This window comes from Echinops telfairi, unplaced genomic scaffold, assembly GCF_000313985.2.
Source record: "Echinops telfairi isolate 266 unplaced genomic scaffold, ASM31398v2 ScPeMD7_5868;HRSCAF=6743_1, whole genome shotgun sequence".
Classification (NCBI taxonomy): domain Eukaryota; kingdom Metazoa; phylum Chordata; class Mammalia; order Afrosoricida; family Tenrecidae; genus Echinops; species Echinops telfairi.
The window spans coordinates 14,174,611-14,201,917 of NW_022109768.1; the positions used below are offsets into that span (position 1 = coordinate 14,174,611).

General features: G+C 40.6%; 1 protein-coding gene across 3 annotated transcripts in view; it reads right to left on the reverse strand.

The window, feature by feature from the left end:
- The window catches only part of LOC101664256 (hedgehog interacting protein), a 101,272-nt gene extending 78,900 nt beyond the window's left edge, over positions 1–22,372 (reverse strand). For all 3 annotated transcript variants that reach the window (XM_045295814.1, XM_045295813.1, XM_004708696.4), the window contains exons 1-4: positions 22,060–22,372; positions 16,362–16,554; positions 9,045–9,201; positions 8,171–8,372 (exon numbers count right to left, since the gene is read on the reverse strand). In XM_045295814.1, the coding sequence (XP_045151749.1) occupies positions 8,171–8,372; positions 9,045–9,201; positions 16,362–16,554; positions 22,060–22,338 (831 nt within the window). In that variant the 5' untranslated portion in view covers positions 22,339–22,372. The remainder of the gene's footprint in view (positions 1–8,170; positions 8,373–9,044; positions 9,202–16,361; positions 16,555–22,059) is intronic.
- Positions 22,373–27,307: the final 4,935 nt, after the last annotated feature.

Consider the following 27,307-nt stretch of genomic DNA (forward strand, 5'->3'; position numbering starts at 1 on the left):
GCCACTACAGCTTGTGAACATTCTGAGGGATCAGCCTGTTTTCTTTTCCTTGCCTTGCTTTGCATGCTAGTATGCTCAATGATAATAACAGCCTACATTGACAGAGTGCTTCACATTGATGTGGGATCATGCATGAGAACTGTTGGGCATGGCTTTTTATCATTTCTGTTTTACAGGTTGAAGAAACTAAGCCTGGGGAGCTTAAATAACTCACTTCGCGCCCAAATACCAGTAACAGGTTGCGGGTGCAGGCTCTAGAACTGAGATTTATTTGCCAACCTTAATCTGGATCCCAGTCCTTAGCCGCCATGCTGTCAGCTAGACCTAAACCTTAAATCTCAGTTTACTGAACCAACTCCTCAGTCCTCAGTCTTTCCTTCTACACTGTGTTGCTGATCAAAGGCAGGATACTAATGTTGTTGTTGTTAGGGGCGACTGAACCTGTTCTGAGTCTTAAAGGCCCAATGTCCAGTAGAACCTGGCTAGGCTGGTACTATCCAGCTCATTGAAGAGCTCCTGCTTTTGCTCTGACACCCTCTGCTTTTATGAAGTATGATATCCTTTACCAGGGACTGGTTTTTCCTGATAACGTGCCAAAGTACACGAGGTAAACTCTTCCTCATCCTTGTTTCTAAGGAGTATTTTAGCTGTACTTCTCAAACGGATTATTTGATCTTCTGGTAGTTTATGGTGTATTAAAGATTCTTTGCCAACACTAATGCAAACACATCCATTCTTAGGTGGTCTTCCTCAGTCCTTGGCCACTCACACAAACGAGGTGCTTCAAAACACCATCTTGGTTCAGACACATCTTAGTCCTCAGGGTGACGTCTACACTTTTTCAGGCTTTAAAGAAATATTTCACAATACATTTAACCAATGTGATATGTTTAATTTCTTGATTGCTGCTTCCGTCAGTGGAGATTATGGATCCCAGTAAAATGAAATCTTTGACAGTTTCAATCTTTTCTCCATTTATTATAATGCTGTGTATTGGTCCATTTGTGATGACTGGGGCTTTCTTTACCTTGAGTAATAATACATTCTGTAGTTTTTGATCTTCATAAGTGTGGTAAACACTTTGAGTCCTCTCCACATTCAGTAAGCAGCACTGTGTTGCTGCTGGATTTGAACTGATGACTTTGCCATTAGCAGTCACTTACTGATGGTGTCACCAGGGTGGCTATGATTAATAAGCAAGGAGACTAGTCTACCCTGTTAACAGGGTTTTATTGAGGACGGTGGTATTGAGAGCAGAGAAAGATGAGGCTTTCTGCAATTGTAAAGGGTTACAACCTCAGACACTCACAGGGACAGTTCCACTCTATCCTATAAGGTCTCTGCAAGTTGGCATCGACATGATAATGGTGTGTTTGGGTTTTTGGTGGTCTTGGGAAAGAAAAGGGATTGCTTTCAGGACTTCTATCACTGATAATTTTGTGATGTCTGATGTTTTCTTCAGCGGTGATACCATCACTGGAAACCAATGATAAGAGATATGACCGATATAGCTTCTCTTTCTTCCATTCTAGCCTAAGCAGTGTCCATAGGAGATGGTGGATGCCACATCTAGAGAGCTAACTTTGAAAGTTGCATATCTTTTCTAAATTTCCTAGTTTTCCACCTAGGATTTTCATGCTCCACCCCCTTGGCCCTTCAAGTTCTCGTTAAATATAAAGACAGTAATCTAAAACCTCCCTTGTCATCAAGTGCGATTTCAGGCCTCTAAAATTTAGAAGGTCAACCTTTCTCTACTCCATTGAGAAATACTGGGTACCCAACTCCAGCTTCTGTGGCAGTAAAGAACTTGATGCCGGATGAGAACAAACCCACAATAAACTGACTTAGCCTAGCATATATCACAGACACCAGTGGCTTCCAAAAGTTTGTGGGAAAATCCCATTATCTTTTCATTCCATTCCTTGTCAATTTTGTGAAGCCTCCCTTGTGTCTACGTGTATATGCAGTTACATTTTAGTTATTATTTTACAAAAACTGAAAGGTTTTGTCAACAGAACAGTCAGTGTTCAAAAAAAACAACACGACAATGGAAACCAACTCAGTCAATTAGAAAATTATACTGAGATTATGTCATACGTCTAAGGGATGTTTTGCTTTTATAAAAAACCATCTCTTTGGCTGAATATTCATCATAGATTTAAAATGAGATTAAATTATCTAAAAATAAAGCATAGTGCTTCTCAGTGTACAAGGGCATCCGGATGTAATGTGCTAGCAAGTCAATCAAATATGGTCACTGCTTCCTTGATATAAAAAAAAAAAATCCCTGCAGTCAACAATTTTACTTGCAGATCTACAATTTATTTATATCTCAATGTAATAGTTGGGAGTTAGAGTTATCAGCAATGAAAAAAAGAAGCCCTTAAAAGTTTTCATAGCTGAAAAGACTTTTCACAATTAACGTTCGGCGTATGTTATAATAAACATATTTAGTGTTTGTTTTTACCACTTTTAGATGGGGTTTAACAACATATGACATATAACGTAGTAAAATGTGATATGCCACAAAATTTTTTAAAGCTAGCTGTATAAAAATGCTCAGAATGGTGATTCCTTTTCATCTTTAAAAAAACACTGTGGTTAAGTCTATAATATAGCACATGTCCATTCAACTCTTTTTAAGTGTGCATATTCAACAAATATATTTTGTTTCTTTCAACCTATTGCACAGCTGAAAGCAGGGATCTAACAATTTCCCTGAAAAAGCATTCGATAGTTGCCCGACCATAGCCCTAGCTACTGTTACGATTCCAATACAACCGTTAAAAAGTGTATTGCTTCTCCGTCTTTTCCACTCTCACTCGTTTCACTCAAGCCAAAGCACACGGATGTCTTGTAGGCTGCCCTAAGGCTGCAAGTTCAAGACAGCAACCTGTGAAAGATTCAGTTCTCTGACAAGCTTCAGAAAAATTCAATGCCATTCCCCAAGAGTCAATGCATGCTTAGGTTTCACCGAGCCTCTGATGCTCATAATTATGCGTGTGATTGACACACATGTGGAATCAGAGGCTACCCTGCCGGGCTTGCCCCATGCTTCCTGCAGCTTCCTCCACACGCTCTTGTGACTCCCGGGTGCCCAGGCCAATGTCTCTCAGGGGCCTCACCATAATGGGCTCAGCACTTTTCAGCCTCCAGTCCTCTTGTCCCCTGGTAAAAGGACAGCTTCAAAAAGTATCTTTTGAAATGAGATTCAACCAGATAGAGGAAGTCCAGTGGCACCTGCTCCAGTGACAGCTTCATCCACTGGATGCAGCCTCTCTGTCTTCGGGTTGCTGGTGGGGATGGAGCGGCACAGAGCAGGGCTTACTTATTTTCCCCTTGTCCAGCCCACCCTGTAGGTGACAGGGGCGCCGCCCAACTTGTGCACACACACAAAGCTCAGGCAAACTTTCTGATTTTAGGAAGATGGGCAGGTTTGGTGCAATGCCACCAGACGACCTCCTGGTGTCCTTGTCGTTGTTTACGGTCCTTTACAGATAAAACAGTGAACTCTGGATTTGAGGGGCACAGATGATTTTTGCCAACTGGCCGAACACCAGTTTCCAAAAATGAACCATGAAACTTTCAATTTGATGGGTCGAGCAATGACCTAATTAGAATTGATTGTTGAGATTTTAAAGTAACTATTTTCAAAGCTTTGCATTGAGAGTCTTCCCCTGAACCCACATGCTTCAATAAACGGACTTGTTGGAGTAGAATGGTGACTGAACATGGGTCTCCTTCAATCAGTAACAGACCCAGCATTTGGCTCAGTTTGGATCCAAATCCCAAACCAAACCCCCTGCCATCACATCGGCTTGGCCTCACAGTGAAGTCATAGGGCAGACCGGAACGGCACCACAAGGTTTCCAAGACTGATAGCCACATCTTTCCCCCACGAGTGGCTGATGGGTTCCAAATGCTGACTTTGGTTATCAGGTGAGTACTCTAACCACCATGCCAGCAGGGCTCAATCAGTCTCAGATAATTTATCTCAAATGGGCTGAATATTGAAAGCTTAAAAGACTATGTATATCGATCCCAACTGCTTAGATTCTAACTTAATTTGGACTCAGGAGCCTTGAATGCTCCCACTTAGTTATGACGTAACCCCATTCCTGAGAACCACTTGTCTACCTTTCCAAGGATTAGTTCCAACGTGTGCCGAGGTTCCTGGGGGTACAAGTGGTTTTCATGAGCTGCGCGATCAAAAGGTGACAGTCTAACGCCACCCAGCAGCACTGTTGAAGGAGGGCCTGGTGATGGGCTTCTCTGAAAATGATAACTGAGAAAAATCACAGTGTAATTCTACTATGTAACACAGCATGCCACCAATAGTCAAATCAACTCTGCATTAACAGGTTTATTTTGCTTTTGTTTGATATTTTTGTAATGCTTCACAGAAGTTCTGATTCAGAAGCAAGCTCAGTTTAAACAAACTCAAATGACCAGGATGGTCAAGAAGTGTTTTTACCTGGATATAGAGAATACAAAGTTTGTAATTTCCCTGTTGGGGATTAAACAACAACAGTAGATACAGAGTCACATAGACACACTCTAAAGATTTTAAAGTTTCCTTCTGGTGTAGTTGGGTATGCATTAGGTTGCTAATTCATAAGATCAGCAGTTTCAAACCACCAGGTGCTCCCTGAGAGGTCAGGTTTCTACTTCTGCAAAGGGTTATGGTCTCAGAAACTCCTGAGGGCAGCTCGAGCCTGTCCCACGCACTCTGAGCAGATCCTGCCTCTGTGGAACAGTTCAGTAGCTCAGAATCTACTCAAGAGTATGTTAAATCTGACGGGAAGCAAAATGCCTGAATGTAAGAGTTTCTAAAAGCTCAAGCTAAAAACAAACAAACTCAGTCTCAAGGGCAGTGAGATTCTGATTCATGACAACCCCAGGTGTGCAGAGAACTAGGCCTTTCTTAACAAAGTGCCCCTCAAAGGGTTCGAACTGCCAATCTTTTGACTGGTAGCTGAGCCTTTAACTAGAACTGTACTATATTCATAACAACAACAACAACAACAACAAGCTAATTGCCTTTCAGTCAATTTTGACTCATAGCTATCTTCTATAAAGTTTCTAAGACTAAATCTTTATGGGAGCAGAAAGCCTCATTTTTCTCCCATGAAGTGGGTTCTCTAACCTACTGTGTCACCCAGGCTGCTTAAATATATCCATCAATGTCACTAATTAATGTCATGGGGGTAGGGGAGGTGATCTCCACTGTAGCTTGTCTCATTTGCAATTTAGAAGTATGAAGGTTGGGTTTAGTTTTTATTAATTCTGTGATAAGAGTAGAACTTCCCCTGTGGGTTTTCTATACAGGAGTAGAGAGCCACGTCTGTCTCCCACCTTTCCCGCTGGACACACTCAAATATCCATGGGATAGGTTCTTAGCATATTGAAATCATGAGTAGCAAACAGTAAGGGATTTCAAACTATTGCATGGCAAAATATGACAGTGCAGTAGAATAGTGGGGTTTAGACTTTATTTTAAGGGCCCAGAAGTTTTGATTAAAAATATCACTCTTCCATGGGAGACCAGTTTATAAAACATATCGAAGTGGAAGTGTAACTCTTTTGGGAAAGGAAGTCTACAGGGGATTCTGCAGAGTATACTCTGACCACCTCAGCGGGGTTCTAGGCTTATGTGTAGGGTTCCACTACATGCTGAGATGTCCCCAGTCAGAAAAGATACCCTGCTGTTCCCTGGCCCAGCAAACAGGTATAAACGGAAAGAGCAGGATCCTTAACTGACCCTAGTTTAAAGGCAAATCATCCTCTGAAAAGTTGAACTGAAACCGGAAGAAGAGCCATTACTTTGGGACTTCTCACAGGAATATTTTCAAGTATTCTATTCTGATCCTATTTCTTACTTTGACATTTTATCATACAACTCTTCTTTGTACATATTTATGCAGCTAATATTCAAAAATTATTATTTTCTCAAATATCTGAAAATACATTCCTATATTTTTTAAAGCAAACTGCCAATATAGTGGTCCATATCCTTCCATTCATCATAATGAAGCTAAACAAGAATGGTAAATAACATTATTTACAATGGTATAAGGAAAATACTAGGGTCATTATAACTGTCTCAAAATAAGAAATATCTCAATGAGAAGAAAACCACACTTTTGAAGAAGTTTCCAAACATGGGAAAATGTGGGACATGGTCAAGTGAAAAAGACGAGCCTATAAAGAAGCTTATATGACTTGATTTACATTTTGTTACCTTAGAAAAAAGTGAAATGAAACCATTCTCTTCTTTTCTGCATGTCTAGACATGTACTCTTAATATTGGGCTGTATTTCCCTTGCCATATGGAAAGTTTAATTTTATACATAAATGAGAAGATAATATACAAAAATGTTAGTAGTGTTTTTCTTTAATTGGTAGGATTATCGGGATTATGGATTGCCATTATCTCAATATTTTCCTCAAACTTTTATTTTTTTTAAATGAGAACATTTTCTACTTTTACTTTAAGAAAAAGATACTACTAGAAAGTTAGAACTACTCAATTAAGCAGATTTTCCCAAAAGATCGGTACCTTCAAGTCATAGTTCTTGCCCTTAAAATTTTACTTACAAACATGGACTTGAAGATAATTGATTCCAACAGAATGACAGTCTCGCTTGCCCTTTCCTGTAGCCATCAAATTGCCTTCTGACTCATGGCAGAGCCATGTGTGTCAGCACTCTGGAGGGCTTTCAGTGGCTATAATCTTACGTAAGTAGATCTCCAAGCCTTTCTTCCCTAATACCATTAGGTGGAACTGAATCACCAACCTTTCAATTAGTAGCTGAATGTGAACCATCACCAGGGCCCATAGTGTGGCCTTACCTGTATTTCAAAGACGCATTGTTTTTACCTAGCAGGTGCTAGCTGGGTCTAGTGCCCTTTTCTCTGAAGAAAATTCAACAGAGCATAGAAAAGTTCATTTCAAGATGAATGAAAACATGTTTCTATTGAGTCCAGTGTCACTCACGGCAGCCCCATGGGTTAAACAGTAGAACTGCTAAGTGGGGTTTTCTCTTGGTTGTCATCTTTAGGAAGCAGATTACCAAGCCTTTCTTCCTCTGTATCTTGAGGGGATTCACACTGCAAATCTTCTTGGTTAGTGGTGAAAAGGAAACTGTGCCAGCCAGGAAACTTTCTATACACAGAGCATACAACCTCCTTTGACTCCTTTTCCAGCTAAGAACTGAAAGAACAACCAATTCTACTCAAATCAAACCATTACTTTGTCTCAGTCTAAATGGTCAAGGACTGTTGAATGTGTCCTCGAAGTTTAGAATGTCACAATTTGCTTGGACGCTTGCTACCGGTGTTGTATCATGTTGCTTGTCTTGTAAAACAGATTTGACAATGATTTGTATTCCACACTTAGTACATAGTTTACCATAAAACCTCAAATTGAGAAGGAAGGCAATCAATGCGCTAACATATTCGATAGCTTGATACTCTTTTGAGTTGATTCTGACTTAGAGTAAAACGGCTCTGTGGGGTTTCGAAGGTTGTAAAGCTTTATGGGAGCAGATAGCTTGCCTCTATTTTCTCCCCCAGAGTGGCTGGAGAGTTTGAACTGCCAGCTTTTTAGTTTGCAGCCTACTGCTTAACCCATGGTGCCACCATGGGCCCTGATATAATGTATAGGATAGCTAATTATAGATACACATATTTGACTTACCTGTTGACTCATCGAACAAGGAAGGCACAGTACAAGTATTATTTGTGTGTGTGTGAAACACAGACTAAAATAACAGATGCGGTAAAAGGATGATTTGCCATTGCCAAAATAACTAAAAGACCTTTTTTTCAACTAGCAAATGCTGATATGTCATCCTTAGTATTATGTCTGCTGAACAAGACTTTAAAGTAATACTTTGTAGAGCCAGAGTTATGCGAATGTGTAGCTTACATCTGGAAATCAAGTCAAAATATCAATGTCATTGTTCCGCTCAGTAGTCACCAATGGCAGAGGTCACTGTCTGACTCAGTAGCTACAACTGTGTTCCTTTTTTTGTGGGGTGGTGGTTTCCTTATTGTCTCCTTAAATATTCTTTCTCTTAATACAAAGAAATGCCTTCAATGAAAAAGATAACACTGAAGTAAAGCTATCATAGCCTGCGCAAAGATAGAAAAAACTTAAAAAGCCAACCTTTATTCCACTTTGAACAAGTTTGTGAATGTTCAGATAGGGCTCCTTGACAAGCTCTCCTTCGGGGGTCAGTATCTTCACATAGCCTTCTTTCTCCAGAATGAAGAGCCGGTGAGAGCCATCTCCACTGTGCACGGCACCCATCGGCTGCCGCAGGCCATTCACAACCTCCTGAAGGCAGAAGCAGTTGTGCTTGTGCTTTCTAAACAAATAAAAGAACACCAGTGAGCTTTGTTTCAAGAGGACAGTAGGAAGGGATGCATTTAGCATCCTTTTCCAAGGATATTTCCTATAGGAATCAATAGGTTTGGGAAATCCGCCACTCTGCGAACCCCAAGGTCACCTTCTGAGTCTTTTAAATGGAAAAACAAAACAGCCTTCCATCACAAAGCGGAAGAAACATGGATGCGTTTTAAAATTTCATAAACATATTAGCTCATCTTTCAGTGGCTATAATTATAATTAGCTTTACTCAAGATAATTAAACCTTACAGAAAGGCTCTCAGAGAGAAAGTTCTAAGATCTATTTATAAAATCTGATTGACTAATAATAATTGTTCTGAATATTTCCTCAGTACTGCCAGCTAATACCAACTATAAAATTCAAGTTTAAAACTATACTCATAAAGTTCATATGAATCATAGAGAAGCCAAGCTCATAATATATGATTAGTAGTCTAAATATAAAAAAAATACTAAAAACATTTAAGCTAATAAGACTTTGGAGAAGTAAACTATCAAATCAAGGGGTTGGGGGACCATCTGGAAGATTTAGCTACTGAGTGAACGTACAGACAGTTGATTCACTGTCAAAACCACAAGATTTGTAAGTTGTTTTATTTTTAAAGATTAAAGTGCATTTATCTGTATGAACCTGCTGATCTCTTCCACTTTGTCATAATCTTCCATCTGGTCCAAGTAATTAGTTGCTGGTCCTCTGACTTGTTTTCTTGGAAAATCTGGAAAGCACAACCCACCATCTTTTCTTGCATAGTAATAGCAAAATTCATCAGCAGTAGTTTGAAGGAGACCTTTAAAAAATGTAAAAAGAAAAACGGAAAACATCAGAAGCACTTCAACCATTTGATTTGAGAAATATATGAGAAAAGAGAATTTTAAAAATTATCACAGCAGACTGTATATAACATGTAATTTGCCTTTTCAATAATTTATTTCTGTCGCATTAATTCCATCTATAATGCAACCATCATTTCTATCAACATCCAAAGCTTTTTCAACACCCAAGAGGAGAAAAAAGAATTTCCAAAAACCATATAGATATTTAAGAACAAATAGAGACTAAAATGAAAAAGAAGAGAAAACTTGTTTGGATTTTGGTTTGGAATTTCCATTTTTCCTTTAACCAACATTGAAGAGTTATAGCGAATGTGGCAATAATATGATGTTGGATACTTTTTAATTTAAAGGTCCATAGGAAAAAATAGACATTAACACAAAACAGCAACAATCGTATTACTGAACTGTCTCTATTCTTAAGCTTCCTCTACTTACCATATGTTGTATCTGTAAGCTTATCCAACTACTAGTTAGCATTTTTCTTCCTATTGCTAAAAAACCCCAAAAAAGGCGAAAACCCAGACTCAATAGTTTAAAGAGGAGGAAAATGAGTACTGAGATAGGCCATCTGATGGCAGTTTGGGCCATTTTGTAATATTTTTTATACTCCCACTCACATACGATTGATTAGTAAACCTACTAAATACCATTAGTGACTTAAGCAATGAATTGGTATAATCACAGATTATGGGTATTTTGCATATGCAATGATTGTATTTTTCAAACAACAAACAAAACCCTTCATTCCTGTCAAGCAGCTCACCATTACTGTCCTCACTTGATATTTAAAATACAGAGGAAGGAAGAATCAAGACACAGGCAAATAAGGAGTCTGATGCTGTGCTGAAGTTTTGGTCTCTAGTAGCTAACATACTGTAGGTATGAAAGGTGAAGCAATAGACTACAGAGTTCCAAGATACGTGTTAATATCAAAAACTTTTCAAAACACCTGGAGTTTTGTTGACTTTTCATGGTCAAACACACATTTTTAAGAGAAGCTCATATAACATCAACTTACAAACAGAAAAAAACCAATGCGTCAATAAAAAAGACCCACAGCAAAAATACAAGACTCGATGAGTTTGAAAGCTTTTCTTCCCCTTCTGATAGGAACTTTATCAAACAAAAGTAACTACCTTTGAATACCAAAAAGGACTCTATTACAAAAGTACATATTTGGATTACTTTTGTAATTTGAGTTCACGAAGTATTCACTTTTTTTGGATGGAGAGTGTAGCAAAAAGATTCACATATATTTTGATGATTTCTGCTCTTAAATAGGATGTTACTAGAGTAAGTCTTCTATGCCTGTCCAAAAGGCCTGCTTCTGGTCTCAAATCTTAATTACATTCAAGGTTTTGGTTTTTTTTTAATCTAACAAGTTATTGTATCCCTACTAGTTTGGGGAGAAAAATCACTTGTTAATAGATTTGAAGTATAGAAGTCATAAAATAGATTCAGATTTAGTAAAAATTTGTAAGAGCAGGAATGTGGGATAAACAAGACTTATCAATGACCATGAAAGACACTAGAATGTTTCTTTTCAATAAGCTGGACCTGGGCCCCTTCAGACAAAGCTTAGGATCTAAGAGTCTTAAATGACCGAAGCCATATATATATATGTATATATATATATATATACACACACACACACTCCCTGTAAATGGGGGGCTAAAGGGAGAGATGGAAAAGAGGCCTGGCATTTGGGCAGGGCTCTATGGGAGGGGCAAGGCAGCTGGAAGGAGGTCATCTTTCTCTGTGAAAAAAATGTAGGGTTAGAAATTGGAGAGAGGAATGAAGGCCAAAGCATTTACTCATCCTTAGCAATTCACTGTTTGCCACAGACTTTTCCTCCTCTATTCTTTCATAATTACATAAATGAAACTGCTTAATAGAGTTAGCTAAGTCTTAGTGGTAAAAGGAAAAACTGAGCGGTTAAATCCAACTTTTTGTAGTTTGAGGTTAGATCTTCTTTTGATCTATACATGTATAATATTGGCATGGAGTTTTACACACACACATACACACACACAATCCTGGTGGTGTAGTGGGTTAGGCAGCTTTGGAGTGCTAATCACAAACTTGGTAGTTCAAACCCACTGGCTGCTACTCAGGATAAAGATGAGGTTTCTGCTTTCATACTTACAGCTTTGGAAACCACAGATGGAAATCTACCCTGCCTTGTAGAGACCCTATGGATAAAAATGACTAGATGGTCATGGGGCATCCATCCATCCATCCATCCTTCCATCCATCCACTAAATTTATATATCCTAAATGGCATGAATGGTTACACATTTGGATCTAACCTCAAAATTGATAGTTCAAGTAGAGACAAATGCACACCCAAAGAAAGGCTTTGCAATCTACTTCCTTTCCTAAAGGCCGCCCTGTCAAATACCAAATCCTCTGCCATTGAGTTGATTTTGATCTTAGAGACCCTATAGGCAGGATAGAACTGCCCAGATGATGGGGTTTCAAAGCTATAAATCTTTATGGAAACAATTGCCACATCTTTCTCTCAGTGATCAGTGGTGAATTCAAATAGCTGACCTTTGGGTTAGTTGGCAACCACTTCTAACAAACGTTAAATATTTTTGTTTATTTTTTTTTCGGGGGTGGGGGAGTGGGAAGTAAAGACACATAAAATCACACACACACACACACACACACACACACACACACGTCATCATTTAAGTATTTGCAATCAAGCAGCAAGATCTCCATGCAAATATCATGCATGAAAATAACTTATTTGCCACTGTGTGTGGGTTTTCAAGGCTAGATAAAATTGATATAAAATTTCATTTTAATGTGATGTTTGCCCGCAGGGTCACAGAAATATTTCAAAATAAAATTCAAGAGAAATTGAGTTTGCTTAAAAAAAAATCTTGTACTGCAGTACTACAGTCTGAAACCAAAACCATATTAAGGGGAAATTAATGAACAATGCTGGTGGCTGGTTTCATTTTATAAGGAATTATGAGCTGGGGACAAACATGAGGAAATGAAGACTCATTCTCAAATGGAACATCTGAAGATTAATGAGGGCATATTCATAAACCTTGTGGCTCCAGAGTACTATGTGTTCTTAGCAAATAAAACTACAGACTTTTAACGAATTTCTCCTAGCATCTTACAGAAAATCTATGGAGTCTTGGTGTAGTGGGCTATGCATTGAGCTATTAAATTCAAGGTCAGTGGTTCAAAACCACCAGTAACTCCTGAGAAGAAAGATGAGGCTCTCTGCTCCTATAAAGAGTTAGTCTCGGGAATCCAAAGGAGCAGTTCTTCTCTCCTATAGGGTCATTCTGAGTTTGCATCGACTCAGAGGCAGATGAGTTTGATCTGCCATTTTTTTGGCTTCTTATAGAACCTAGAGGAGTTGAATAATTTTAAGTGCGAAACAGAGGGAGCCAGCTCAGGAGAATCTTATATACAAATGAGTTTTTTTCTTTAAAGCATAATATTTGAAATCTAATGCCTGTATTAAAACTTACCTTAAATGATTTTGCAGTGAAAAATGAGTAAGTAGGTAATTTTTTTTTTTTTAGTAAATAGCTTCCTTGCAATGGAACAAGAGTCTGGTTTCAGGGCACTGGAATAATTTCTTTTTGCTAGGGAAGATGTAGTTTACTAAATGGTACCTACAAGCTTAAACATACACATACAGAAAACACACGTGCATGTGCGCACACACACACCAGTTGTGTAGTTCATCCCAACTCATGGCGACCTCGTGCATGTCAGATGATAACTGGGCTCCATTGGGATTTTGTGGCTGAGTTTCTGGATGAAGACCATCAAGCTTTTCTTCTGAGGCACCTCTGAGTGGACTTGAACCTGCAACCTTCTACTTAGCAGCAATTAGCCCATTGTACCACCAAGGGACTTCTAACCATTTATCAAATACCTTTGACCAGTAATTATTCATTCCCTCAGACCCAGGGCCTCCACACCACAAAGGACTGTGTAAACCAGCAACTTGTAAAGTAAGTGTTCCCAATTGGTTTGCTCTGGGCCGCAGCATTTGTCTCAGCATATATTCTAAAACAAAGTCCCTTTTCCTTAGTATACGAGCTGCTCATAACAAAAAATAGAGGGAGCAGAGGGTCTTTGTGACCCAGTGTCAGTGTGCTTTGTCAGAACTTTCTAGTGGAGCTACTGGATTTTTATGTGTCCATTTTTCCTTTTGATCTGCTCGCCTTAGGACTAGTAACACACATGCAGACTATGGGACTGGTTTGGGAATGACTGTAGAATAAAACTCAGTAGGATCAAACCCTTGATGAGCCTCATGAGCAACAAGATGAAGCCAACTGAACTATGTGCAAATATTTCACAGTAAAATCATCTATAGCATAGGTGATAACTGCCTTTTTTGATAAAATTATGATCATATTATAAAAGAAGGAACAAGGTCAACAGGCATCCACTGTACACCTGCGTTGTGGTATTTCCGTCACGTATTGAATCGGAGACTATCTACCCTGTTCATCGTAATGCAAGTGGAAAGAAATCCCATGCTATTGAGCAGGGAACATCTGAGCAGCTTGGCTCGATTGTTTTAATGTGATTTTGGTATTTTTATAAGTGTTCAGACTTCACCAATTAAGTTCACAACTAGAGAATATTAAGACTTAATGAATTTCTAGTCCACCTTCACTATATTGCTATTTCATTTTTTTCTTATTTTTTGGGGGGAAAATAAGTAGATCATAGTTATTTGTGAATTAAAATGTCCAGAGTAGCTCTCTTTCTGGTATGTGACTATTCTGCAGCTCTGTGTAGGCAAAGCAAAGGGACAGCTCCTCAACATAGTTTCATGTATCCACATATTGAAAACTGTGAGAAAAGTGATATTACTGAGTCTTTGCTCTCTTCCAACTCTTGCCAACATTTTGCCTTCTCTTAGCAAAAGGCATCCCTTAGACTACCTTCCTGTTTAAGTTTTTGACTCACAGAAAGAAAAGTCAATATTAATGAAGGTAGTAAAAAAATGTTGACTAGTTCTTGATTTTTTAAAAAAAGAAGCAACAGTAGCTATTTTACACACTTTGGAACTTCAGAGACAAATAAAGCATGACCATTAAAAAGACTTACAGTGATAGACATGTTATAAATTTCCTTTTACAGTATTCTTAAAAAGTACCTGGGCTAGAATTCTAAATAGCCTTCTGCATTGGGGCAAAGGCTGAGTGGAAGATTACATTATTCAACATACTCTGGGAAATGGTCACCTACATGCCAAGGATCACTCTGGCTAACCAGTCAATTAGCCTAAGTAATAGCAGAATGTGTTATTCCAGTGTGCTTTGGGGACAAGTCTTCTGAGTGATTATTAGCATCTGATGGATACAGGGAAGACCCTCGGCTTGTGGCTTAAGCCAGTGGTCCTTTTCAGGGAAGCTCCCTAGCTGCTCCATCCAGCACTAGAGTGGAGCTTTCATCTGGTTATCTTTCAAGGAGCCTGGGTGGCCACCCAAAGCACTTGACATCTTGATGCACTTCAGCAGTTTTACACATATACAAACTTTGTAGAAAAATAAATTTATCATTCGTCACCACATATGTTGATCTGGGGGAGCCAGGGGAAGGGGGGGGGACACGAGGTTGAGTTGCCTATAATCTTGCCTCCTGAGCTGTTTGCTGAACTCCCTTTCAGGCACTATTGTTTTATTTTGGTTTGGAAACTTAAAGGGCTCCACAACTGGGCCCCCCAAAGCCAGCACAGTTGTATTGATCTAAAATAGATAAATGTAAATGAAAATACCAAGTGCTGATAACACTCTCCACTTCCAGGGGTAAAGGCAAACCTTTGAGACTTGAAGTTTGCAGCAAACCTTGATGGTATCTAATCTGTTATCACTCCTCCAGGGGCCCCTCTAGGCCACCGTGACCTATTCTGCTTTGCTGGAGGAACATGATAAAGGGGAAGAAACAACTGGTTTAAGAAAAGCCTTAGAAACATGGCTTGAGTTTATAAAGGCAATGATAATATTTTCACGTCGATGGGTTTAGATGCATGCTGCACCACCAGGGAGGTGAGGAGCCCCAGTCAAAATGTTTTGTTAGGACATTAAGAGATCGCTCTAAAAATGAAAAGTCTATACGTTTCTGGTTCAGAGAAAAATGTGATATGTACATAGCAGAATGAAAAATTCTCTTAAGTGTATCCTACCGTTCTTGAAGCCGGTCTTTTCCTTACATGCCATTTAGATTTATAACTGCTAACTTCAGATTAGTGTGTGTGCACGACTGCCTCACTAAACAGAATCAGTCTCGTTAAATTCGTCTATGTTGATTCCTCCAATGAAAACAATTGCAAAACATTTTCAAACTTAAAAAAAATAAATAAAATCATTCAGTGCCTAAATATTTATCTGTTTATTAAGGTCCAATATATGGTTGTGACTAGGTAAATTAGTTACACGCTAAGCCTAGAAAGATCTACATCTATTTTAGCATCTTCTCCTGATATATTAGGAGAAATATTTTAACTCAGGTTAAAATATTTCACTACTCAGGTTAAAATATTTCACTACTCTTCAGCCTTGGGTTTTCTCATCTGTCAAATGGACTTGGCTCCATTTTTCCTACGTACCTCAGTGGGGTTTGTTTTTTGTTTGTTTGTTTTTTGAGCAGCAAGTACATGATTATACATGGAAGTGCTTTATAAGATATGTCACCAATTTGGATTCCTCATATTTTATTTAAGAAACTATTGTATCAACTTTTATAGAAGAAGGAGTTATCTTGATATTGATACTGTTGGGCAAAGAAGGTGACAACAGGAAGATCTGCACTGAAAGCCATTGTGTGTAAAGATTACCAACTGTACCATCAATGTAACAACAAAACAAAAGTAAATCTGAATTCCAAAAAGATCCATACACTATTTGTAGAATGAAATTGCGATATTCCTTTTTAGCCACCACTAAAAGGTTAAGAATCTGGTAAACATCACCATGAGGTAAAATAGGCATTATTTTAAGAGGTGAGGTACATTTGACATTCTGATAAACAAATAATTAAACACAGTGCTATCTTCCAAAGATATTCTGCAGTCATCTCTTTAATATATACTGAATTTTATTCACTTATTTATTTTTACCTGGGATGTGACTGCGGCAAGTGTAAAACAATTCTTTGCAATAGTCCTTGCAAAGCAGGGGCAGCACGAGGTCTCTTTCCAAGACTTCTCTCTCAGATGAGTAGAACAGGCTCTGAGAATGTGGCGAACAGTGAGCACACTTGATTTCTTCCAGTAACTTCCCACATTCGGTGTTGTTGGTAACAGAAAATATCTGAAAGTCATATATCAAAAATAGGCTTAAAAAAAGTTATATAGCTATATTTAGTTCTTTAATAAGAAAGCAAGTGAGATATACAGTTAACTGGAAAAAGCAGATATATCACAATACAGAATTATGTCTTTATAAGCACATACAGTTAGTTTCATGAGCTGAGGTGGAATATCAAAGGGTAACGATGCATAAAGCTTCCTTTTACCCCTGAAAATTAAAGTCCCTTTTAGCTGTCTCTCTGGTGGGAGAAAAAAATTGAAAAGACAATCACACTGAAACCCTTTAACCCTTTATCACTTAACAGCCTTGAAGTGTATAGTGACTGATACTTAATTTCAAAAGTGCAAATCCCTTTATCAAATAGCATGTAAGGCAGGAATTTTCTTTAAGGCAAAGCTGAGGTAAAAATCAACCCCCCCCCCCTTAAGATTCCTAATAAGGTATAATCTACAGTATGCATAGGGAAAGCTTTCTGAAGTTAGGAAATATCTGCCTTTCATGTTTTATAAAAATAATATCCAAAGCTGAATCAAACAGGGTTAAGACCCATTTTTATTATGCATTATACCTTAGCCAGGAAAAACTTTCTAACCAGCTCCTCAGGTATGTTACATGCATGAATAAACACTAGTTTAATGAAAGTGCTCTTGTGTGGTATTTAGTGAATTTTAATGAAACGAGCCATACTTTTATCAATAGTTTTATAATGTTATACCTTTTATTTCATTATGACCAATTTGGGAGCTGTTGATTCATTGAGGCTAGCAGATTCTAGATAAAATCGGTTTTGGTATTTAGTCCTAACTTAAAAAGTTTTACTTCAGGAGCTTTTAAAAAAATATAAAGACTTTAATAAGTATCAGCATGTTTCTGACATAAACGTATTGATTTTTCATAGCAAAGATGGAATTCTTTATGTTTCCCAATTCATACAACTCTATTTAGCTATAATTATTACTTTAGATCTATGAACTGAAATTAACCATTTTAAATTCTAGATCACATTTTAAAGCAGATATTTCATTCAGAAGTGGAAATTTAAATAAATTATATTTTTAAGATAAGGTTAATCTACATGATCACAAAACTTGGATCCGAAAGAGCAAAAGCAACTTAAATATAGAGCCATTTAATATAAATACTCACAACTATTTAAAAGACCAGTTCCGGTTACTCTAGTTTGAAAGATGGAGGCTGTGTTCCCATTAACAGTAATTTTCAGAAGTTCTCAATCACAAACATACTGGCATTGTGATTTTTATCAGTTTATTTAAATGACAATGGTGTAAAAGGGTTAAGTTTTCTCAAAGGAAACATATCTCCAAGACACTCAGAATTTGCATTCCAAGAGCATTTTAAATGTCTTTTTGTCCATATTCTGGCAATCCTCACCAGAGGTTTTCAATACTAATAGTGCTCAACTTTGTTCTGTTTGTTTATCATCTAAAAGTCCTCTGAGAACAAACTAACTGCAGGATGCTGAAGCCACCCCTCTTGCTGGCTGGAAAACTGGAATGTAATTACCTTTGCTTTAATGGGGAATATGCGTACTCCTATTATTTTAGAGCAGAAACCAAAGGGTCCCCATACACCTTTCCAGTGGCTCTCCAGAAAGCCTTTGACTTTCCTTGCCTAAAGAATTTTTCTCCCTTTGACCATTTTTGGAATGCGTCCTGGCCACAAAATCTCATCAAAAGCTTCAGGAATAGGAATCAATAAATTATCTGAAATCAAGTATAATATTATTCTTTTTAAAGATGCATGCTGTTCAGGCCCAGCAGGATGGTAACAGTTTGCTCTGTGTGAGGTCTGCAGTGTAAATACCTATCTGAAGATAGATAGAGCCATCATTCTGGCTTCGGTTTCAATGAACCAATAGTCTTTACTGCAGTCAATTAAACTGGCTCTGCCAAAGCGGCAACACTGTTTCAGACGGATGAGGATGGACGTGTAAGGTATTTTCCTCCTCCTTCTTCGGTTGTGTGTGTGTGTGTCGATGGCTCTTCGCTTTATGTCTTACAATGCCATCAATCTTAAAAAAGAAATTTCAGCTAATTTCCTGTTTCAATTTTTAAAAGCCATATACGAAACCATCAAATTACAGTGGTTAAAACTAAATGTACTTTGGGAATCATGTAAAACTTCTAAACATTATCACAGCATGCTTAGTAATGATTGTGGCTGTTGCTGACTAATTTATAACATCTGGAAGGTGATCCTTTAATCTTGAGCCACATGAAAGTAAAACCTATCAAAGAAAGGTAAGATAAATACTGGAATACACAGTAAAGCGTGGCCTATGATGATAGCTTATCAACAAATAAGAAAATGGTGACAGAGACCTTCTGTATTTCTCTTTATTTATCAACTAAACAAAGAGGGGTAAAAGGCAGCCAAATTGAATTCAATGAGTGCACAGGAGATGGAAATACATGACAGTATATTAAGATGTCTCTGTCAGATCACTTGATATACAAAAAGATATTTCTAAAAATCATATGCCTGCAAGCTTGCTCAGCTGTTGGCCAGAACACATGCGCCTCAGGACTATAGTGCTGGATTATGTCATTAAAGAGTTCAGTTTCAATTTTAGGCTAATATGTAAATAGATCATTGTCCTAAGGCAGCTGTTAAAGGAACCCCAGGATGAGTTATTTGTTTAGTTGGATGTGTTCAACAATAGCCTTTGTCCCTGAAAGAGCCAGTGCAAACAAATGATTGTAAAAGGACACACTTGAAAACAATTACTTTTCACCCATTCCTTGACAGCTTTGGCTGTGAAACCACCCAAGGTAGGGCGAGCTTCTAGGTTCCGTGGCGACAAGTTACATTTTAGAAATGGGGGTTATTTTAGTTGGTTGCAGATTCAATCTGGCTAATGGGAAGAAGAACCTTTTAATACGTTATAAATAGGAGCTGTGAAAATATTGCTAAAACAGTACACTTTCCCCAATTTTTGGCAGTACTTAGTTTTCAGGGCATTGCTTATCACCCCAGGACATGAAATTATTAAAATATATAAAACATAAAATATGAAAGATGTAGTACTCTGACTACAGAACTGAACTTCATGCTATCTCATTAAAGAAAATGTGTTCATCTAGAAACTGGGTTTAACTGCACAGTTGATACTCCGACCTAGTTTGCTACTATCTGTGGTTTTGACTATGAAGTTTCTTTCCTGAGGAAAAAGCTACTACTGTAGTTTCTTGAAAAGCTGCAGAATTCTTTCTGGGGAAAAGTTTTTTTTTTTTTTCCATAAACAAAAATGGACCTTTTCAAATAGCCCTCATCTTCCCTACGAGCACATTATGAAATAATACCTTAGCACACGTTATGAGCCAGGAAGGCTTGAGGTGGGGGTAAGGGGGTGGGAGAAGAAATTCTAGGGTTTCTTATTAAATAACATGCTTTAAAAGCTATTAAAACCTGAGAATTAACACAGGTCAAAAATGCATAGGCGGGATCACACCAAATCTGGGTTTTGAACAATTTGAATATTGTTGGTTTATAAACCATTTGTAATGGAACCAGTAAAATCAAATGCACCGATTTTAATCTGGACACATTTTCCAAATGAGCAGCAGTTTGTTGGAGACTGAACTCATGCACAGTGGAAAAGGAATGTGGATAGCTAATGTAACAAATTGCTTCCTAAAGAATGATTCCTTTTTTAAAAAAAATTATATACATAAATATGCTCTAACCCTTTGAGTACCATCCGCCCAGCTCCCCTGTAAATCTAGTTAAAGAACCACGTTTTCATTCCTCATGTTCCTGGAAGAGTCCGGTCTCTCAGGGGTCTCCAGATCCTGGTCCACTCAGTGTCTACCACACAGAGGGGAGCTCTTTCTAAACCTTTCTCTGAATTTCCTGGTTTTTCTGGGATCCTGGTAAAGCCCCTTCAGATCCTGTGAATGTAGCTATTTTGTCACTTAATTCAATTACAACACAGGAGCTTAATGACATTGTTTTGAATGAAATGCTGGAATATCTGTTCCCTGAATCTCAAACGACTGCTGCATATGGTAAGAATAAAGAGAGAGTTGGAGTTGAAAACCTGCAGCAAGACAGTTCTCACTCATCTGGGAATAGAGGGAGCTGGACAAATGCTGCCTCAAAAGGCATGAACATTTGGACAGAGCTGTGGACTGAAAGAGAATGATGTTCTCTAGTTTCACCCATTAGTGAACCAACTAACAAACACAATGGTGTTGTTGTTATTCTTTTGCCATAAGCAACAGGACTCTGTGTGTGGGCAGCAGTTTACTGGGGAGAAGGATAAGTCGACCCCTTTTTGTCCTATTGATTTTTTCCTATTTGCATGACTTGAGCAAATTAAATGATGCAATATGGCTTTTTGTTACAAAACAAAGTGAGAGATACCACCCAGACACATATGTTGATTCGTAGGAGCTGTTTACATGAGAATAGAGTGAAATCTACCGTGAACTGAGCATAAAAATTAGATTCAGCCTGGGCATTTTTTTTCTTTAATGCCTGGGCCAGCATGACTGAAGCACAAGTTTTCCAAGAGTCTCTCAGCCCTTGACAACTGCAGCGTTGTAACAGAGGAATTCTTAATTAAACCTAAAATGGGGAAAGGGGGGGGGGGCAAAGACACCTGATTGTTTATTTCACGTGCAGTGATTGTTAATGACGTGGTCCTGCGTTCTTTTCTTGGAGTACAGTAGATAGCACGCATAACTGCATCTCATGGCCAGAAAGATGTTGCAAACTCAAAAATAAAGCCTGCCTTTATACTTCAACAACTCTTTTCTCGTATTTGTTGTAAACCTACTGGCACAAGGGAAATCAAAGTGTCAATTAATTTCCGAAACCAGCCTCTTGGACGACTCAGCCCCATCGTGAGCCCAACTTTAGAATCTTACAAAACGACGGAGAATTGTCTCCGTTTTATGTGATCAATAACCCCAGCAATTTTTTTCGCGTTTTTCGGGTTCTTTAATGGGACAATCAGGAGTTCCTTTTCGCCGGTTTCACGGTGGTAATACCCTGCTGATGGGTCTAGGGATCGTAAACCAGCTGGCTTCAACATCTTTACTATTCAATCCTCTCCCTAACCGAACACGTGGAGAAAACGGCACAAACCTTTTTACCCTAGAAAAACAAACCGGAAACCACAGCCGCCTAATTTACAGTTTCGCCGCAGCCAATGCCGGATTCGATCCCAAACCCTCTGGTTAATGGCAATTCTTTTCAAACATTTCCACCGCCCCAGGGACGCGGGTACCACAAGAAGCGAGTCTTTTCTGAGACAGGCGATTTGCACAGCATCCCGACCTCAGACTTCGGGGGGCGGGCGAGTTATCTATGCACCCCCAGAGGAACACACACAGGAATCGCAGGAGCGTGTACAACAGTTATCAGAAATAGCCCCCCCCCCCGAAAGTTTTACCATTTTTACAACTCCCAGCCTTGCTAGCGGAGTCCCAGGAGCCTCAGTGTGGCTCACAGACAGCCGTGAGGCCGGCAGGAGCTTACCTTGTGATCCATGTGCTCCAGCCCCTGGCTGTCACTCCGCAAGCAGCAGGACAGCCGGGGATAGAAGCCGCCACACAGCATCTCTTCCCCATTCAGCAGATCCAGTTGGGGCATCATCCGCCTGTCTCTCCTTTTCAGGCGCTTCGGGGGGTTCCCGTTCAAGCACCTTCTCCTTCTCGCTCCGCTCCCTTCGCTTCTTTCCCCAAACTTAGCATCTCCTTCGAAAAAGCTCAGGGCCAGGGTCAGCAGCAGCAGCTTGAAGGAGAGCATCTTCAGCATCTTCTGCCCCGAGCGGCGGGCGCACGAGGAGGAGGAGGAGGAGGAGGAGGAGGAAGGCCACTGCCCAGCAGGGGCACTAGGGCGCAGCTCCGGGAGCAGGCTGCGGGGCAGCGGGGGCACTTGGAAGACAGAGGGAGGTGGCTGGGGGAGAAACTATCTCGAGAGATGCAACTTTGCCCCAAAGCGATGGGTCCAATGCCTAAGGGAGCCCGAAGAGCAAGGGAAAGTTGTGCAGATGGCACCGCCTGCGGGAGTGCCAAGTGTCAGTGGGGTCAGGGGCTGTGGGCTGCGGCTGGGAAATGAGAGAGGGAAAAGGAGTTGGAAGCGCAGAGGGAAGAAAGAGAAGAGAAGAAGTTCACTTGTCCGTGTAACGGGAGTTGTTTGGGGGGAGACAGTAGCAGGACCCGGCGCAGCGGCGGCTGCGGCGGGGCAGGCGGAGGCAGGGGCAGCGCGGGGCTCTAGATGATGCTGAGGTCTCCTCTGCCGGCGACTGCAGCTCCTCGCACGGCCTCTCATGTTTCGCTCCCTCTTTTCTTCTTCTTTTTAACTAGCGCGCGGGGAGGTGCTGCCACCGCGCGCCCCTTGACGTCACAGCTTCTCCTGGCGTCCCCGCCCCGAGGGAGGGAGGGGGGAGGGAAGGGGAGAGAAGGGGCGGGGCTGGCGCGAGCGCGCCCCCCGGGCCCTGCGGCCTCCGGGAGGCCAGAGGAAGGGAGGGAGGGGCGGGGTGGCGGGAGGCGGAGGGGGCGGGCCCCAGGGCGGCCGGAGAAGGCGGCCGCAGCGCCTGCCTATAGAGCGTGTGGAATGTGCCCACCTCTCCAGAGCGCCCGGGTGGGGGCGTCCGCCGGCCGGCTCCCTCCTTCTGCCCGCAGCCCCTGCTCACTGCCAGGAGCTGAAAGGGGGCCAAGCTGTCCTCCAAGAGAACGTGAATACGAAGAGTGGACCACGAGGGGTGAGAAGGGAAGCCCCCTCTTTGGATTTCGCCCCAGAGAGCCTGGATTTGGCCACTGAGAGGATTTAGGAATTCGGCCAAGGGAGCTTGGGGTCACTTTCTGTCGTGTTGCCTGCATGGACGCCCATGGTTCCTCACTAGGTTTTTCACAAAGAAGCCTGGGCTTGCGAAGGTCTTCACCTGGGTCGGCCTTGGAGGCGGTGGGAGATCCCAGATGCTCGGGGTCTCTAAATGGAAAGCATTGAAGACGCTTCCAAGAAGGACCCATCTTCGATGAAGGCCACGGCCTCGCGGAACCGAGCGATGGCGCCCGAACCGATGTTCGCCAAGGGTTCCCCTTCGGAAGACGCGCGTGTCCAGAAGTGAGCCAGTGCCCGTTGGCGCCAACCCCAGACCACGGCTTCCTCAGCCGCTGGTTGGTGGAGAGAAGAAGACAGCCATGGAATCCTTGTTCCTTTTGAGCGTGGAGAAGGAAATGGAAATCCTTGGGCGCGATTTCCAGAGACGGAAAACCCCGCGGTGTTTGTTCTGGAGAATACATGGCGGTCGGTCTGCGTCCGTTCAGGAACGGAATGGCGTACACGTTTCCGTGTACATAAATACATTAACTTGCCCCCAAACTAGACCAGTAAAGAAAGTGTTTCTAAAGGGATTGGTACATTTTCAAGAATGGTGATTCAACGTTTTCGCGATCCCTGCAAGTTGGCCTAAAGAACCGCGCCCGAGGTTGCGCGCCATGAGTCCGCGTGCACATGTGCGCGCGCGCGTAAATTTTGAACAATGGAACCGATTTCCTGGTAGATTCAAGGAACTAGGGAGCTGTCTAATTTTGATGGTGGAAGGATATTCGCCATATTTGGATCTGCTTCACTTTGGGACGTAGATTTCTCCAAGCTTAAGAGAAAATTTGTAATGGCGGAGGTGAGTGGCCTGTTCAACCGGTTCGAGTGGTCCTTTGGCCAGGAGCCGCGGTGGCGCTGTTGGATAAGAATTGGAACATTGGACTATTAACCGCTAGGTCCGCCTTCCAAACCCACCAGCCGCCTAGTGGCGACAGATGGGGCTATATGTTTGAGTAAAGATTTTCAGTATGCAAAGATTTGGGGATGCTTCCAAATCAACTTGAGGTCCACCGTTCTCGGGTTTTTTTGTGTGTTTTTTTGATTGCTGATTTGTGGTTTTGGTTTCGTCCTTGCCACTTCCGATGCCCTGAGGAACTAGCAGAGGTAGGCTTTTCTCCATAGATACAACAGATTACAATAACGGAATAGGCTCTGTTAAGGCAATGGGGGCCGACTCCTGAACTGGCCACCAGGGTCCTGATGACGACACACTGAGCATTTTTCCCACGGGTTCCGATGTACACATGACGTCTATACACACGTGATCGCAAATGCCACTATAGATCCCACTGGCGGTTTTCTCTGACGTTCTTTCTTTGAGGTATTTCGATATACAATTACTCTTAGAACTGCCAGGATTTGATGACTTTAAACTCACTGATAGATCTGGAGATGGGTCGCACTCTAGTTAAATCATGTGCACAAGCTCATTTAATTGGGGAGTTTTAAAACCGCAAACCAAGGTGCTTTCCAATATGTAAGGTTTTATTCCCAACTGCAAGCTTTATATTCTTTTTCCAAAATAAAAATCCCCTTAACAATTACCTTTCAGTGGTTTGGGCTTTCACTCGTAAATGGTGAGCTCCTGTTAATGGTGTTGGAACAGGCTCTCCTTGAGTTTTGTACTGTAAGACTCATGGTACTTAAAGGTAAATTAAATCAGTTGGGATTAAAGGAAAGGTGTACAACTCTTAGCCTACAACCCTAAGTTTCAAGATAGAGTTCTACAAGATTTCTGAAATGAGAAATAGTGGGTGCTGTTAATTTTGCTACATGGCCTTCAGACTTGATCTCATCTACTGGAAGTCATGAAATTCAACAACTGGAGTCACTTAAGAAAGAGTTGAGACCATGTTTATTGCCACTGTCATGATTCCCAAGTAGTCATTAAATTGTGTTAGGCCTGTGTGCTGTCGGTTTGAAAATTGATGACCTCATATACATCCAGATTAACAGCATGAATTCTTAGGAATCAAGAATGCACCATGGGTTATTTCCTGGGATTAAACCTTGAGAGAGGCTCCCTTAGAGGCTCCGGTAGGGATTGTGTAACCACCCATTTACCTGAATATAAAAAATGACCTTCTTGCATCTGGGAGGTCGTCTTCAGCGAAACCACCAGATGTGGTGAGAAGAAGGAAGCCATAGCCAACTAAGCTCATCCAGACAAAGTAATTGGGTCCTTTTCAGCAAAGAATGGAGTTCCACAAGGGTAACCAGTGTACCATCTCCAGCCCACACCACCCCTGAGTAACTCCAGGACTGTTGCTCACATATAGGCCATGTCTTATGTACCAGCACACTTGACTGAGGTGGCTAGTGGGAGCCATAACCCTCCCTGCTCAGGCTCCATTCACTGAGCAATGGGAGTTGGTGGATGGCTGTGTTCATAGAGGACCTAGTCACTGCTCTTAAGTCAACTCTGACTCTGTAGGACAGAGTAGAACTGCCCCTCTACGTTTCTGAAACTTGAAACCTTTTAGGAGTAGATAAGCCTAATATTTTTCCAGAGAAGCAACTGCTTGTTTTAGATGGCTGAGTTTGCCGCCCAATGCTTAACCACTACACCACCAGAACTCCCGAGGACATGGTGTCGTCTAATTTGTTCCAAAGTCCATTTGTAGGCTGAGGGCGCCCCACTCTGCAGGGCCAGGTTTCTTACCTTGAGGAATTTAAAGATTCTCAGAAAAAGTTAGGTTTATGGGGAAAAGTGTAATATTTGACCCCAATTGAAATTAATTTCAGAAGTCAATATCAAAATATTCCAATGTATGTACATTAAGTTCATAGCTTTATACACATTTCCATGTCTCAGAAGTTAGAAGCACATAAACTTTCCATTTGAAATTAAAAGTCTATTTGAGATTAGTTTCATGTGGATTTCTAGACTTCCCTGAATTATGTGTTATTTCATTTCATTTCAGCAAATCTGTATTAAATGTCAGGTACTAGATTCAGCAATCCATGTACAGTGATGAAAAAAAACCAATACAAACACCCTGTCTCCAGATAGTTAATAATCTAGTGAGAAAAGACAAATAATAGTCACGAATAAATTTATGACTATAAATTATGGGGCAAGAGCCATGGAAGAAAAAGCAGGACAAAGACTAACAAGGCAGACTGATATTTCAGATTAAGCACCTGGGCAAAGTCTTCAGATGAATAATGTACTAGTTGAGACCTGAGGATGAGTTGAAACACATTTCTGAAGTGACTGGACCTTACTGTTAAAAGCTTAGAAGCATTTGAGTTTGGAGCACAGTACATTTCAAAGGAAGCTTAGAGTAAAACAGATAACTTAGGAATGAATAGGCCAAAAGCCAAATCCATGGAATTGTACCTTATAGACTCGCGGTAATTGATGCTGTTATATTCATATATTGGTAATTTCCTTTTACAGGCAATGTGGTTCTTTGCTTACTTTTGAAACGTACTTTCCTCCCTGAATTTCGTCTCTCTAAGTTCTGGCATAACACTTCTCGGAATTAGTGTAGTTTGAATAACCTTCAGTCATGACTGCTCAAGTAACTAGGATTTATGTACTCTATTTTATTGTCATTTATATTCATAACTTGGACTTTATCATGTGAGAAAGTAGACTGTTCATGAGATTATAAGCTCTATGGGGGAAAGAATTGCATTTCCTTCTTTGGACACCCAGGCAGAGTCTACTGCTGTAGAGGAAAGGGATACTTGGGAAAGCGTTCAGATTGGGTTGAAGCAGTAATCATAGTGTATATACTGCCAGGAAGTGGAGCAATAAGCCATACACATTAGGGAGCCCCAGGCAACAGCGAGTCAAGAGTGTGCTTGATTGAAGGGAGAATCAAGGAAAAGCCAGGAGGCCAGAGTGACTAGAGTAAGCGTCAGGGGAACGAGATGAGAAAAAGAGCCA